Genomic DNA, 16669 nt, shown 5'->3' with positions numbered 1-16669 from the left:
AAGTTATGATCTACTTGCACCCAAATATGATACAGGATGCTCAGCAGTTATTCCTAAGTCTGAAGGGTCATCGATACAGTTTTCAAAAATTGGTGATCATGGATTTGTTCATAATGACCCAAAAGAGAGTTCAGATGTAGTTGTTATGAAGGATAAATGCCTAGCTTGTAAGACAGTTGATGATACTGGCAATCCCAAGTTGAGTGGGAAGCGCAAAAGTGCTATAAAAACCATTCCAACTTCTGCAGCTGATACAGCATCCACAGGCTGCAAAAACTACATTAGTATGTTCTGGGAAGCAATAAAGTCTGAAACTAAATCCTTGGATGAATTATCTTACTACCATAAAGTTGACAGTGAAGAAGTTAATAGAGATGTCAATATTGAGAATGCACTGCGTGATGTAAATGTTGGTTGTGGGGGAACGATCCATGCTTTGATTGATCCTTTAAGACCAAGCTTTACAAATAGCCAGAAGCAATCAAGAAAGGATAATGCTCGTTACATATGGCAAGAGTCAAAGGAAAACGGTGGAGGAAGACTGGCGGATGACAGGAGTTATAACTATCAACAACCATCCATGAATGCCAATTCACCAGGTATGAGTAAACTGCGAACCCTGCAGTGTATTGAAGGATACCAAATTGAGCAAATTATGGATAAATCTCAGATTATTGGTCATGAATTGCAAAGAGTGGAACATATACTGCAACTGGAATCACAAGGAAGTGTTTCTCAGCAAAGCTCTCTTGGGCAATGTAAAGCAACATCAAGGACATATGATACTGGAAATGCAAAGTGTGTCACTGTTCATAAAGGGGATCATGCTCTGAGTACCAATAAGCATATCCCTGAATTAGGTCATGCAAATGATAGACATGTTAGCTGTTTTGATGAAACAGAAAGTTATTATGCATCTAACAATCTAGCAGCAGGAAATTCCAAATGTATCGGTGCAGAAACTGCATCTGGCAATCTAGCAGCAGAAACTTTCAGATTTATCGGTGCAGAAATGGCTGTTCAGACCCTGAACACTGCATATATGCTGCAATTGGCATCCAACAGTTTCCCGTTTGTGACTGGCAGACAAATTGCTGAGTTTGAGAGGCTGCTTTTTTCTGTTTCGCCCGTTATTATTAATTCTTTTGTTTTGCAGCATGGTTGGGAGTCTATTGGATATGAACCAACATCAATTCCCTGTTGCAAACTGAAAAATCTCAAAATTAAGTTACAAGACATATGGAGTTGGTATGAAGATTCTTCTTGTTATGGATTGAGACTAAAGGCTGAAGTTCCATCAAAAAGATTAGAAGGATGGGAATGGTTTCATAGCCCATTTTTTTGCCCTTTTTCTCTCTGCAGTGCAATTATTTGCCTCTTCCCGCCAATCTTTACTGGGTAGCAGCCAAGTAAACGTCAGCTGTGAAATGCCAGGAGGAAGTCGAACAGCACAAAGTGCATTTTTAACTATTTCATGTCCTGAACCAACAGAAGATGTGCCTCTTTCAGATGTTTTTGATTTAATGGTCAAGTACATGAAACCAGTTGATATGGATTTTTCAAGTGGAAAGAACTGCTCCATCGCAAATTCTCCACTTGACACTTTTGATGCTCCAGAACTGATATTTGAATATTTTGAACATGAACGACCACATGAAAGGAAGTCACTCTATGAGAAGTGAGGGCCTCAATTTCGTTGCTATTTATTCTTACCATTGATTTACTGACCCTGAAACAGAAAGAGAAGTTACCTTGGTTTTTCATTTTTAATAATTATTGATTTTTGTACGTTGGTTGCTTGCTGTTGGACTTCAGAATAAAAGGAGCTATCTAAGTATGACACTTATAATCCTCAAGTATATGGTGATCCATCCAAGTTGGTACATATGGATCTGCAAGATCTCCACCCAACATCTTGGTGAGGAATTAATTCAATATCAAGGACTCACTGTTCCTTGTACTAGCAGCATTGACTATTCAGTTGAATTTAATTTTTTTTCAGGTTTGCGGTTGCTTGGTATCCTATATATACAATTCCTGATAAAGGTACTAATCTTCGTGCTGCATTCTTGACATATCACTCTTTTGGTCATCTAGTTCTGAGACACATACAGTCAGATGCTTTGGGGGGCAATGCCTTTTGTGCTGTCGCCCCAGCACTTGGAATGCAGACCTACAATGCAAAGGTATAAATCCATGGACTAAATGTTGTATCGTTGTTGTTGAGTCCAGTATGCATTGGAATCAGAATAGCACTTAATGTGGGCAATAATAATAATTCCTGCAAATGCAATTAGCTATTTAAATTACAGACACCCAAGTATGCAACACAGACAGGCTACATGACTATTAGTAGATAGCTCTTATTATTTTTATTAATAAAATTTTTGAGGTGGTTTTGATCAAATGGACAATGCTAAAATAATAATAATTCTGCAATTTTAGGCAATTAAAATTATTATTTGTTTTCATGTGTATCTTGATAATAGTAAGTTCTCTGCCATCATTATCTTTATGATGAGAAATTATTACACAACTATGTATTTAACAACGATACCGTTTTATGTTATTTACTTATACAGATGAAAGTTAATTCTTACATTCAATTTCTTCACATCTACAGGAGGAGGGCTGGTTAGATGTGACCACTCCACCAGAATCACTACTAGAAGTTGGGATTAACCTTGATAGTACCAGAATTGTGGAAGAAAGAGTAAGGGCTCTCCAGGAAACTGCTGTACTCTATTCCACTGGGAATGTTCGCAAAAACCAGAAAACAGTCTCTAACAGGCTCAGGCACCGAGATTTTGAGTTTTTTTCTTCCCGGAGTCTGTGATGTCCTGTTAATTCATCTTTCACTTTCTACCATTCCCATCTCCTCATTGCTCAGTGTTGAACTTCCTTTTTGTTAGTTTAAACAACAGAGAACATCAAGATAAAAGTTAGAGATATAGGTGACGAACAGCATGACAGTAAATGAAAGTCAGGCGGGCCTTGTAAACAATTAGACATTGGTGGCCTCATGTAAAAAAACATATGTAAACATGTTTGTAGAATTGTAGCTGTAATTGTAGCTTGGCTGATATCAGTCAACTCTATTGTTAACTTTTCTCCTTGAATATAATTTCCATCATATGACACCTGATGTTTATGTATGTTGAAAGATACTTCTGAAGCTAGCATTAGTTTGTTATATTAACGATGTTCAATGTCAAAAAAATAGGGAAAAGCCAGCAAATATGCTTCAATAAGATAGATGAGAATCTTTATACATGAAATGGAAAGGATCCAAAGTAACATCTTCCAGGAAACAAACTCGATACAACAAAAGCACAAAATATTAAGGACCTCAAACCACCGTATGGAGTAAACAATCAACTCAGACATCCTTCCTATAATTCTTGCTCATGCATTTTAAAAATTCAAGTCTTTGTCGCTGGCCTCACCAGTCCAAGTCCTGAACCACTTCCCAGATGTTTAAAGTCAGATGCCTGTAAGTGATCCCCATGACCAGCAAACCCAGTCCCTCCTTTCTCCAAAGTGACAAGGTGCCTCTCTTTGCACTCCTTGTTGCACACCAAGCATACCTTATCCACAGCTAGAAACCTATCCGAGCACTTCTTGCAGAAAACATGACCACATGTGCTAATCGCCACGAGGGTTGTCGTGTTTGTGATAGTAACTTTGCAACTGGGGCAGATAAAATTGTTCTCCAGAGACTTGGATTTTTTCGTTTGTCCATTGCTTTCATCTGTTAAGTAGATTGGGAAGAGGCTTTTCAATGTGAGCTTCTCTTTGCCTTCTGGGCATATTGTGCTGGTAGATGGAGCATCGATTTTTTCACAGGAGCTTCAGGTGTAGCAGAGGGTAGCCAGAAGGCTTTCATGTTGCGGAGAGCTTCCTCTTCATAGGACGTTACCCTCACACTGTTTGCTCCATGGAAACCATTCTTATCACTAATGTGGCTCTTGCCATTGTATTGTGGGACAGCCCCATGATTCTGCTGATCAAAAAGCCTCAAGTTCACGGGCTTTCTTCAGCATCAATTTCTCCTCCTCCTCCTCTTTCTCTTGTTTCTGTTGGGCAGCATGTGCAGCTAGTTTCCTGGTTGTATTACAGTAAAGATTCAAGCGAAACAGAACATCAAGAAAATATGAAAAGGAGCATTGATCAGTTTAAGCATAGGGATCAAATCTTTTACAAAGTAATGATCAAGATGTTCAAAGCAAACATAAGCAACTAAAAATCAAACAAGATATTTACAAGGTTATCCATCTGACCAGAAACAAGATATTGCAATTTAAGGCACCAAGTAAAAACCTAACAGCATGGAATACAGTTATTTCCTTTTCAAGGTTAACCAAAACCTATTTCAAACCATAGACTTTGGAGAAAAAAAAAATCCTTGAAAGAAAGAGAAAACTAGGGAACTACCTGCAAACAGAAAACAATCTAAATTATTATAAGTTAATAAAGAGTTCTATCTTCCAATTCTCAATTTTTTTTTTTAATTTCAATTCTCTAACAAAAGTCCAATCACAAGTAGTGTTAACACAAAATAGCAAATTTTGCCAGCTAAATTATAGAAATCAACACAATACTCAAATTTTTAGCTTGCACATAACATTAATTAACAAAAAAAGGGAAAAAAATTGGAGTGGGAAATAAGGAGAACAATCAAAGAGAAGAACAACCTCTTGATGTCCTTCTTTTGAGCGAGAAGGCACTCGAGGATGCACTCCTTGCAGAAGACGTGACCTTTAGGGCAGCAAAGGGGATCAATGAAGGGCTTGAGGCAGAGGCAACAAGCATCGAAGGGCTTGATGGAGTCCTTGCCGAGGCGCTCCTTCTGCGTGCCATACCCGAGCTTCCGCTTTTCATCGTACGTGAAGAAAGCGAGATCATTGTTATTCTTCGAGTGCCTCTGCGGCATCCTTCCACACCGGAACCCTAGAAATCAAAGATCTGGATCTCGATTGCGAAACCCTAACCCTAATTTCCTCGTTCCGTCGTCTCAAAATAAGAGACGCATGTACTGGATTCAGACGCTGGGACCCGAATCAATTTATAACAAGCGCGTCGAGTCTAGTGTGCGTGTATATATATATTGATATATTGTGTTATTTATTTTTTAAATAACAAAATTTGATCAGACTCAAAATAAAATATTATTTTGAATTTCAATTTAATCAAAGTATATTATAGAAATGGCATATTATGCATATTATGGTTAGAAGTGTTGTAGCTTTCTTCCCTGTTTTAATTGAAGTGGTTTATCCTCCTTTTCAGAAAAAAACACATTATGTTTTATTTTATTTTTGTTTAAAAGCACATGAAAACATATAGAAAAACATAGAAGTACATTGCTTATTAGAAGTGGAGATTGATAAGGTGGTGTCATCAATCCCAGTGGCATAACTGATGATGAGATCAGAGATTAGTTGGACTGGTGTTGGTTGTCGAATCCCAAAATCACTCATGTGAGACTCTTAGGAATTGAAGGCTTTCTTTTCACTGTGGACATTCTAGTCCTGTCCATCTTAAGGATTGCAGAAAAGCTAGAGTAGAAACATATGATTAATTTGAATATAGATGGTTGTAGTCCTTGCTAGTCAAAGCTATTGTCTGGTTTTGCTTAGAAGAAATGCATGCATATTCAACTCTAAAACATTAGCATTATCTTCCTTAATTTTGAAAGTAATATGTTTCTTTTCCGGTGTTTGCAGCTTTTGCAATTAAAAGGTAGATGTTGGAGGGTTCAATTGCTATAGTAAAGAGGAGTATTCACTTGACAAGACTTTCTATGCATGATGAGTGGTATACCTCGACGATAGTTCCCTCGTGATGATCGGCTAGTGCATAATCTTGTCCCAATCTGTGGTACATTAGGAGGAGATCCTCTCAACTCATAGGAGTCTTTATTTATTTATTTTGATGTATCCATCATTAGTGGACTTTGGAATTTTGCTACGTTTTTCTTTATTATGTATGTACTTATTTTTATTTTGTACTTTGTACTTTGTACTTTATATTTATTTTTAGTTTTTAATGCGATTTATGGTTTATTCACTTTATAATAATAAAAATATTAATCAAATTTGACAAAAACAATTTAGAATTTTCATAAAAAAAGAAAATTTAGAATTAAAAAAATATGATTATTCCGTTTCAACAAAAATGTTCAAAAACAATAGTTTAAGTCAAGATGTTTGAGGTACAATATTCAGGAGTAGTTCGTTTCTTTCTTATCCCGAGTTGGCTCTGCGTCTACAGATGGTCGACTTGCAGACTGATTGCTTTCTTCCCTTTCCTTCACCTTATTTGCTTTCTATGTACTCTGTTCTCCTTATCCCGGGTGAGAATAGCAGTTTCCTGCTTTATTTCTTTGTTTGTTGTCTTATCTTTCGTACTTTGTTTCTCCTTGTTTGCTCATTTTTAATAAATTTATGGTTTATCCATTTTTTTCAAAAAAAAAATAAATATCAAAACTTATATATAGTCAAAGCCATCCGGTGGTTAGTTGCACTAACATGGATCTTGTGAGAGAGGGGGAAAGCGGAGTGAGTTCGAAAGTCATGTAGAAGTATTACTTCCAAAGGAGTTTAAGCTACTTGTGCGGTTCTCAATGACTGAAGGTGAGAAAGCTCTTTGCATTTACTCCACATACATTCTTTGACTAATTAACTAGGAACTTGTCCTCTTTGAAAATATGTATATATATTCAGCCTAAGTCAATATAATATCTTATTTTATGCCAAAATACAACCATTTTCATGAGAGACGAGAGCAAAAGTATCAGAAAGTGAGATTAAAAGATTCTTATGACAACCTCTGAGGCCATCTTTCTCACTTTCCCATAACCGAAGTGGATGCTCTAGCAATCTTTGAGCGTCATAATCCAGGCCTCAATCTTTCACAAGGGAATGCAGCTCCCTAGTTGGATAATGGAATTAGCCAAAAGTTGGATCTGTTAAGACAGGGACTCACCACTCTAACTTCTCCATAACCGCAGTTACAGGAAAGGGTTGGTGGTAGTATATCAACTAGAGGGAAGCGTCTCCCACAGGCGATGTGGGACTATGGTCCTAAGCTACTGCGTCCCACACTTCCCAGGGCCCAGCTGGATGTGGGATCCCAAGATCTACCCAATAGGCTACGATCTACGTATTAAGACAGGGGACCCATCACCCTAACTCTCCATAACGCGATTCTGAGGGAAGGGTTGGTGGTAGTATATCAACTAGAGAGCGTCTCCCATGTGCGATGTGGGACTATGGTCCCTAAGCCCACTGCGTCCCCAGCAGGGATCTACCCCCGAGTTCCTTTTTCTCAACTTGTCCTCTGTAGCTTTTCTAGTTTTTTTCCCTCGGTACGCTGTAATTTTTTCTGATTAAAGTGGATAAAGCCACGATGCATTGAGAGATAAAGTACAAAAGAAGGCAAATTAACAATAAGTGCAACAAGTGAAAAGCCTCCCAGAGAAAGTTCTTTTTATTGCTTCCTTGAAAATAAGCATGAGCCTTATTTAAAATAAAATCATTTACATTTGATTACATAGCTCTTCATATGGCTGCCACTGCCAGGAACCAAATCACAGAAATCTAAACAACTCTCAATTACATCATAATACAACCAGGGATCTATCTGATTGAGCAGCGTGCAAATACTAAGAAGCTCTGCAAAAAAATCCTTATTCCTCACCAGTCAAAGACCTTGCTGATGATGTGCTTTTAGTTTGGGAACTATTTGAAGTAGCAGAATTCATTTGAGGAGTGTGACTTGATGACGAATCGGAGAAGAAAACAATGTTCTTATCATCCTCTGAAAGAACCTCAAGTGACCTTGGAATGACAGGCATGTTAACCTCTAGGATACCCTCCAGAATCTGTACCACCAGCCCCATTGTAGGCCTTAAAGCCTCATCATCCTGAATACACCAGAAAGCTACTTTGCATGCTCTGATGACCTCTTCCTCATTGGTCTCTCCTCCCAACCTGGGATCTAACAAACTGAGAACCTCCCTTCAATGAGTTTTTCTAGAAGCCACTCTGGGAAAGAAAACAGCAGCGCCTTCTTTTTCCACTTGCTCTGTGTTTCTCCTGCCTGATATAATTTCAAAAAGCATCATTCCATAGCTATAAACATCAGCTTTGGGAGTGATAGGCACGCCAGAAATCCACTCTGGCGCAAGATAACCTCTGGTTCCTCTCATAGTAGTCAAAACTCTGCTGAAGTCCCTGCCCATAAGCTTTGCTAGTCCAAAATCAGACACTTTTGGAACAAAGGAATCGTCCAGGAGAATGTTCTCTGGCTTAATATCACAGTGTATGATGCAATCTCTGCACTTTTCATGGAGATAAGCTAATCCCCTGGCAGTTCCTAGCGCAATTTGATACCTTGTGCTCCAACTCAAAACATCACTAGTGTTGTGCAACAAATGAGCATCAAGAGATCCATTTGGCATGTAATCATAGACAAGCAATCTTTCGGAATCCTCGGAGCAAAACCCACGAAGACGAACAAGATTAACATGCTGAATTGTCCCAATGGTGCTCACCTCTGTTCTAAACTGCTTCTCCCCTTGAGAAAGCCCTGCCAGTTTCTTGACAGCTATGGCAGTTGAATCTGGCAACACTCCTTTGAACACTGAACCAAATCCTCCAACGCCCAACTTTTCTGAGAAGTTCTTGGTGATACGTTGCAATTCAATGTACCTGAATGTCGTCAGTGTCCCCTCCACAAGCTTTGAAGCAGTAATAAGTTTACTTCTTTTTCTTCTCCAAATCAGAATCCAAAGCAAAGCCACACAAACCAAACAAGCTGCAACAGCACCAACAACCACCCCAAGAATTATTCCTTTAGTTCCTTTCTTGCTTTTACTACTTGGAAGCTCAGCAGCATTTAGACGGAGCTGAAGAGTTCCTGCATCTGACTCGCTATACTGATCTTGGAGATTAATCAACTCTCCGTACCATACTGTGCAATTAGTACTATAAGAATATGCAGTACAGGAACAGTTACTCAAACAAGCTAGCTCACATTCATCTTCACCTCCAACTTGCAAAGGTTGGCCATTAACAGGTAGCTTCACGCTTGACATCTGGAAAAACTTATCTGGTTCCACATTGGTTGAGCTATTATTGCTACTACACTGCAGTTGAATGTTCCTCTTGCACCCACCACTGTGATCACTCAAATTCCAATCCTCTTCTGAGTTTGGACTGAAACCCGTGAGGCAACTGCAATATTGATCCGTTTGCTCAGTGCAGCTACCAAAATCCCCGCACAGCCTGGTGACTTCGCACGGCGTTTTTGGCTTGGCCCAGAACTCAATCCATTCTTGACTGATGTCTATCCAATTCAGCATCTTGATCTGTCCAGAGACATCCATAATGAATCTACTGATCATGCTGCTACCATTGACATAATAAATGAAGTAGCTTTGCTGAGGATCATCTTCATAGTTGAAGTCATAGATGTAACTTTTCCTCATCTCTGGAACTCCGGAAAAAATCTTGCCATTCCAAGGCCCTGTATTATAGTAGGTCTCAGTCCCATTCCATTTGAGCAGATATTGGCGTCCCACAGGATCTAACTCAAGGGAGAAGATCCCAGGAGCTGGGTTCTCAGAGTTCTTCCATGAAATGAGCTTCTGGCTCACTCCAGTTGTTTTATTGAAGACAATCTTGCCTCCAGGAAGCCATGTGTCTGTTGGGTCTTCAATGCTTCGCCAGAAAACCTTGGAAGAGTTGTTCTCATCTCTCAAAACGAGGCTCCCATCATCTCCAAGAATAGCAACAGTGGAGTTGGAGGAGATGGTGACGTTTGTGGACCATATGAGGGACTTATCTTGGTTTAGGAGGATCAAGTTGCCATCTTGGGAGATCTGGAGCACTGACTTGCTATTGTCTGAGATTGGGATGGCTCTGTTTGCCACCCAGACAGGGTTGAGCTTTGAGACCCTGGAGTACCATATGCCTATGTAAAACTTGCTGGAAGAGTTGGATTTTGTGAAGAAGCCCAGTGTAAAGTTGCCAGCTTCTGAGGTGAGCTGCTGTTCTCCAGACAATGTTTGGTTGGTGCTAATAGAGTTTAATGCAGAGGAGATGCAGATGGTCAGGCATAACTGGAGAAAGAGAAGAAGATAATGAAACGTTGTATTTCTTAAAGCCATAATCTGAAGACAAGGAATCTTGGACGAGATATGGAATTGGGTTAGTGGATAAACAAGAGGTGATAATAGATTGGATTGGTGGAGGGGATGTAATTAATGTTACTGGATTCATAAATCAAATTCTCATGAATCAAAAAAGAAAGATAAACTTGATTTTGGATGCCGGAAGATATTTGAGAGTGCTCATTGATTGTCCACTGAGAATTTTCTTCAAAGACATTTCTAGCAAGACACTTGAATTTGTGTTTTGTGGAGACTATTGACTAGTTCAGCGGTCAATTTTGCCCAAGTCTTTCATCAACTTGGAAAATAAAATATCTTGAAGAGAAAGATGGGAACATGGAAATCCAACGTCCCACAATCAAGACGACCGGTGACTTGTTGGTTAATTATTGAATCCACAAGCTAATAGAGTGTAGTGACTTGTTGGTTAATTATTGAATCCACAAGCTAATAGAGTGTATTTCGGGTTATGTATTTGATACTTAAATTGTTATTATGGAGATGTGATTGATCATCAGGACCCATTCAAAGATATTATGGAATTCTATAATAGACACATTTTCATTTCATTATCTCATAAATTGTCACAATCTGTGACATTCACGTGATTATGAAATTTTACTGAAAAACAGGTATCCATTCAGATGGTTTCATGGTGGAGCTTTGGCATCCATCCATTCAGCTGATCATGATAGTCTCCAATTTTTTTAGTTTGCTTACATTTCCAATTGTTGTTTCTTCACCTTGACATGGAAAGTATGTATCTTTATACAAGTTTTCCATTAATCCCATGGATGAATGATGGCTTGTGGATATTTATTCATCAGGTTAATTGTTCTAGGTATGAAAAGATCAAACTAACGGAATTGATATTCATAGCCAAATGATGACTATAGTTAAGATGACCAACACTGGACCTCACTAAGCCCTATTTTGATCCACGCCTGAGTCACTTTAGATAACAAATTTCTTCACAAATTGCTTTTACGGTGCCATATATTATCCACCATAAATGTATCTTATACGCAAGTACCTTATATATATATATATATTGAATAAAGTGGATGAACCAGGAATTTATTAAAAAAATAGAACGGGAACAAACAACCGCATACAAACAAAAACAACAAAGAAACTAGAAAAAGAAACAACACAGGAAGAAATTAAATAAGAAGAAAAGTAGGAAACAGAGTAGACATCACCAGGGGTGATGCATCATTAGGAAAAAGTACAACAACAGACAACTAAAAAATAACTGAAGACCGAGATGACGAAGTCCACCAAAAAACGACAGAGGTCTTCTTAGTTGGGCGTAGGAGGATCACTCCTGAGGCTGCGAAAGCGTCATGATGCTGACAAGATCGGCCAATCTGGCACAGAAATCCTGGCAAGTAACTAAGACAGGTACAGATCTCTGGCTATAGAAATCCAGGCAAGTAACAAATGAGCAGTTTTACACATAATAAAGGAAGGAGAAAGAAACTTGTAATTGAAAATACGATTGTTTCTTTTCAGCCAAAGATTTAGAAAATGGCTCTGAGAAGAAGGTCCTAGAAAGTGCGCTAACACACTTCTAAAGATGGAATCCAAAAGGTCTAGACCTTTGAGAGGGAAATGGGTGGCAATTGGAAATTTAAGTTTTGCTTGTAAAAATTCTAGATGCCCCCAGAGAAATCACCGTGAATTAGAAGGACCTGAATTTCTATGACATAGCAAACAAGTACCTTATGTTGTAACCCTTTTTTAAATAAAATTGGTTTATTTATTTTTATTTAAATAGTATTTGTTTAAATATATATATCTATATATTATTTTCAATGAATGTGATTTACTTATTTTTTTAAAAATAATAAATAAATATATCAGGTAATGGATGTAGAGATGAATGTTTTTTTTTTCCTTTTATAGTTTTATATAAAATTTATCAAAATATAAAATATTATTTTACCTTGTCTTAATGGAAGATAAGCTGTTTATTACAAAGTCAGTAGTTTTTATTTTTTTTAAATGGATAAATCATAAATTATTAAACAAAAACAAAAAAAATACAAACAAAACTACGCAACCAAAGTGCTTATAACCTAATGATATTAGCTCAATTTCAAAAAACAGATGTGAAATATTTAAGAGATTTTGAGTTTCGATTTCGAGGTTAAGATTTATTTGGAATATTTGGTTAGAACGGAATAATCGCATTTTTCAATTAAACTGCTCACCTATTTACTTTGTGTGTTTTTAAGACTGCTAATATGCTTTTCTCTTGGTTTTCCGCAGCTTCAGAGTCTCATCGACAAGCTAACCTTGAAGCCTCCCAGAGAATCAAGTGCTCCCTCAGCTTCATGAGTGTAAGAATTGCAGATCACACCGACGATACAGAGTGCCACCTAAATCAAGAGTAGTATTTTCCTTCTCGCAGCTTGGGCATGCTTGTGTTACCAGACGGTAGTTTTATTTTGGTTTAATTGTCATACAGGTCCCTATAATTGTGTACTTTCTGCCCTTTTAGTCCTTGTAATACTTTTAGGTACATTTAAGTCCTGATATTTGATCGAGTTGAGACTTTCTAGTCCGCGGCATAGATGGCGTTAACTTTGCCGTTTCTTTTGCGCCGACGTGACTTTTTTAATTATGAAATTGGGGGACTAAAAAGTCCCAAATCAATCAAATATGAGGACTTAATTGGACCTAACTGCAAATGTGACTTTTTTTATTACGAAATAGGGGGACTAAAAAGTTCTAACTCGATCAAATACAAGGACTTAATTGTACCTAACATCAAATATTTAAAACCATGCCAGCTCAAAAGAAACGGCGAAGATAACGCCATCTACGCCTCATACTCGAAAGTCCCAACTCGATCAAATATGAGGACTTAAATGTATCTAAAAGTATTACAAGGACTAAAAAGGCAGAAAGTACACAATTACAGGGACTTATATGGCAATTATACCTTTTATTTTCGTTGTTCTATTCTTTGTGTTTCTCACCCTTGGTGAGGATTTTAGTCTGTTTGCTTCTTTCTTAGTGGCTGTTTTTCTTTTCTGCGTCTGTCTTGTTTTCTTCTTTTTTTTTTCAATAATGTTGTGGTTTATCCACTTTATTAAAAAAAATAGTGATATATGGTTCTCGATTACGTAACACAAGTGAAATGAAAAACATTTTTCAGAAGTAGCAGCACAAGTGAAACGAAAAATATTTATTAGAAATGGAAAGGAAAGGAGAGAAGAGACCAATGCAAAACAAAAACAATACTAGCTCATCAATATCACTTGCTTGTTGTAGTAATAGTTCTAGCTTTAAGTATTTATTTATTTTTTTATGAAAACGATAAGCATTGTCAAGAAATAAGTAGGTGAGAAGGTGCACCAATTACGGTGAGTTAACGACTTCTTAGGGTGAACCATATCTGACTTAAAAGACCCCCTGCCATGCAACCTGGAGAGGAGGGATACATTATCTCTTACATGAGACCATTCGAACTCAATAAACATTACCTAGGCCTGGGAACAGTTCCAGCTTTATTTTTTTTTTTGAGGTAAATGTGGATAAACCACAGATTTATTGAAAAGTAAAGGAAAGACAGTACAGAGAGAAAAGCCTTTCACCAGAAGTGAGGGGGCACAAAATACAATAGAAAAATACATAAAATGAGCATAATAATGAAAGAGGGGGAGAGGAAGTCTAGATAGGTTGAAGACACCATCCGGCATCTCAGGCTTGCCTAAACAAAAGAAGGAGCATCTACTCCTGAGCTATATCATGAGCAGTATCGCCAGCAGGATCAGAGTTTCTAGCGTTAAGGAAACTGAGAGAGTGCTTAATTTTCTGAGAAGCTTCATTGAGTGATTGTTGATGTCTATCAGTAACTGTTGAAAACCAAGAGAGAATCATATTAGCAATTTAAAAGATAATATTAATGTGTGGCAAAGCATTCAATTGGAAAATACGAGTGTTTCATTCAATTCAGATATTCCAAAGGACAGCACGGGAGACAAGATCCCAGAGGATTCAGTGTTGAGAGTCAATAGAGGGTAACCAGTTGGACCACAAAGAAGGGATTGATTGTGGGAAAGAGTTTGAATCTAAAACTTGAAGAAAGAATGCCCAGATTCGTTTAGTAAAATCACAGTCAAGGAAGATTTTCAGAGGCATTGTGGCAGAGCACACAGGTATCAGTGGAATTTTGAAAGTTGTAGCCTTTCTTGAAAAGGTTTGTGAGAGTGAGAATTTTGTCCTCTCCAGCTAACCAGCAAAAAAGTGTGACTTTATTGGGACAACGAATTTTCCAGAAATTTGAGTAAAGTGGATTGCGGAGTCCACCATCAATGAGAAATTTATAAAATGATTTGACAGTAAAATTGCCACTTTTTTTTAGTGCCCAAGTGAGGGTGTCATCCTGATTATGGGAGCACTCAGGGATAATATCAAGGAGAGCAGAAAGCGATTCAGTGGGGACATAGGAAAATAAAGTCTCTGGATTATTTAGAAGCTGATAGAAATGTCTGATGGTAATCCAAGGATCAGCACAATCAGAGAAGAGAGTAGGCCAAATATCTTTAAGTAATATCCCATTATGTCATCGTTCAAACCAGAGAAAAGTGTTAGCCTAGTTATTTATAGTTTTCGTGATGTAGGATCTAAAGGATAGCAGCATGGTAGTCACTCCCACCCAAAAGAAGGATTTATTTCTAGGTGGGGAATGAAACAAAATTCCATGTGGGTCTTTAACAGAGTAGTTAGCTTGGATGATTTTAGCCCAACTACAGTTTGGATTACGGGATAATTTCCACTACCACTTTCCAAGTAGAGCGTTGTTGAAAAGTTGAAGGTTGAGGATTTCCCAGCCTCCCATGTCACAAGGTCTTGTGATTCTGTTCCAGGCGATGAATCTAAATCCTTTGGAACTCAGGTTGGGACCTTTCCAGCTTTATTTTGTATATAACTTTTTTTTATTAATAATACGATTATTTATTTCTATAAAATATTTACTACTCATCCGCATCGATACCCAGGCCGCGAAGAATACCAGGAATTGGAGGTATGCTAACCTCGGTGAGTCCTTCAAGCATCCGAACAACCAACCCCATTGTTGGCCTTTGGCTTTCCAAACCTTGAATGCCTTTTTTAATAGATAGTTTAATGCTCGACAGGAAAGCCGTTCTACAATTAAGGAGACCTTTCCAAAAGAAGGATTTAATCATTGGAGTAGCATGAAAGTGAGAGATCGACCCTCCGTTCGGCGTATAATTGAAGGAAATGATTTCAAACCAGTAAGGATTATTTAATGTGGAGAATTTCTACCACCATTTGCTTAAGCGAGTCTGATTAAAGTTAGCAAGATTAGGAATGCTCCAACCACCTTGGTCTTTAGACTTGCAAATTTGATTTCATGCCACTAACATGCATTTGGGTTTGGAAAGGTCCCATCTGCTCCATAGGAAGTCACACCGGATCCTATCGATATGCTACCTTACTCATTTTGGGAGCTCAAAAATTTACATCTAGTATGTATAGGCAAATGACGCAGCACAGTATCTAATGTTTTTAGATTTTAAATTATCTTAGTATTTTGTAATAATCTTAGTTTTATTAGTTATTTAGTTTTATTTAATTATCTAGTATTATGTAATTATTTTAGTTTTATTTACTATTTTGTCCTTAATCTAGACCTCTATAAATACTTGCTTTAGGGTTTGTGAAAGGGGATCGATGAATTGAATTGAATTTTCTTGTTTATTGTAAGTTCTTGGATTAGAACTGGGTATCAAAGAGAGGATGTGAATTTGTGGCGATGGTGATGATCTTCGTGATGGTGATCAGGAGGCTATAGCCCCTCCAGGGGATGAAGCGTTGCAACGATTAGAGACGATTAGAGCTACGTTTGGAGCAACGGATGGATTTCAGATTCTGGCATTTTGGTGAGCACTTTGAAAAAATTGTAGATCTTCTGGATGCTCTACAAACTGATGCACACAGGAGATGGAATAACAATAGAAGGCTAGGGGTGGAGTTGGCTCATGGTGTTCCTATTAACAAATGTCACCCGGTCCCTATTCATAGACAATATGTCTATAATGTAGATTCATAGGAAGAAGACAATTTTGAACCAAATTAGTTAGAATGTCATCAACCATATGAAAGCCAGAGGGCGAGAAATAATTATGGGCGTGTTGAACGGGATGGTGGAGATTTCCGGTTAAGGGTGGATATCCCGTCTTTCAACGGAAGCTTGGCTATAGAAGAATTTTTGGATTGGATTGCAGAAATTTATAGATTCTTTAACTACATGGAGACCCCTCCAGAGAAATGGCTTAAATTGGTTGCATGCCGTTTGAATGGGGAAGCATCTGCATGGTGGAACAGATTCAATCCAGGAGAGAATGAAAAGGTAAAGGTCTTGTACGAACTTGGTACAAGATGAAATATTTATTGAAGAGAGAGTTTCTACCAGCAGATTTTGAGCAGATCCTATTTTAGCAGTACCAACATTGC

General features: G+C 37.9%; 2 protein-coding genes and 1 pseudogene across 3 annotated transcripts; 1 reads left to right on the top strand and 2 right to left on the bottom strand.

The window, feature by feature from the left end:
- Window positions 1–1826: 1826 nt before the first annotated feature.
- On the top strand, window positions 1827–3112 carry LOC120278059. Of its 2 annotated transcripts, XM_039284960.1 has the most exons (4): window positions 1828–1918; window positions 2003–2046; window positions 2115–2186; window positions 2624–3112. In XM_039284960.1, exons 1-4 carry the CDS (start codon window positions 1837–1839, stop codon window positions 2834–2836), a joined length of 411 nt encoding a protein of 136 aa, XP_039140894.1. In that variant the 5' UTR covers window positions 1828–1836; the 3' UTR covers window positions 2837–3112. The 2 variants fall into 2 exon arrangements, with proteins under 2 accessions (XP_039140893.1, XP_039140894.1); XM_039284959.1 differs by having other exon boundaries at window positions 1827–1918; window positions 2003–2186.
- A 289-nt stretch (window positions 3113–3401) lies between these two features.
- On the bottom strand, window positions 3402–5060 carry LOC120276837 (E3 ubiquitin-protein ligase CSU1-like). The gene is given in 4 exon segments (XM_039283554.1): window positions 3402–3839; window positions 3842–4012; window positions 4014–4104; window positions 4695–5060. Coding segments are annotated over 4 exon segments (918 nt in total). The 5' UTR covers window positions 4934–5060; the 3' UTR covers window positions 3402–3422.
- Window positions 5061–7502: 2442 nt separating this feature from the next.
- LOC120277451 lies at window positions 7503–10658 on the bottom strand (annotated as a pseudogene).
- Between the last annotated feature and the right edge of the window lie 6011 nt (window positions 10659–16669).

The sequence above is a fragment of the Dioscorea cayenensis genome, chromosome 15, assembly GCF_009730915.1.
Source record: "Dioscorea cayenensis subsp. rotundata cultivar TDr96_F1 chromosome 15, TDr96_F1_v2_PseudoChromosome.rev07_lg8_w22 25.fasta, whole genome shotgun sequence".
Classification (NCBI taxonomy): Eukaryota; Viridiplantae; Streptophyta; class Magnoliopsida; order Dioscoreales; family Dioscoreaceae; genus Dioscorea; species Dioscorea cayenensis.
Note: the sequence above shows the minus strand (reverse complement) of the source record. Positions and strands in the feature narration are given on the sequence as shown.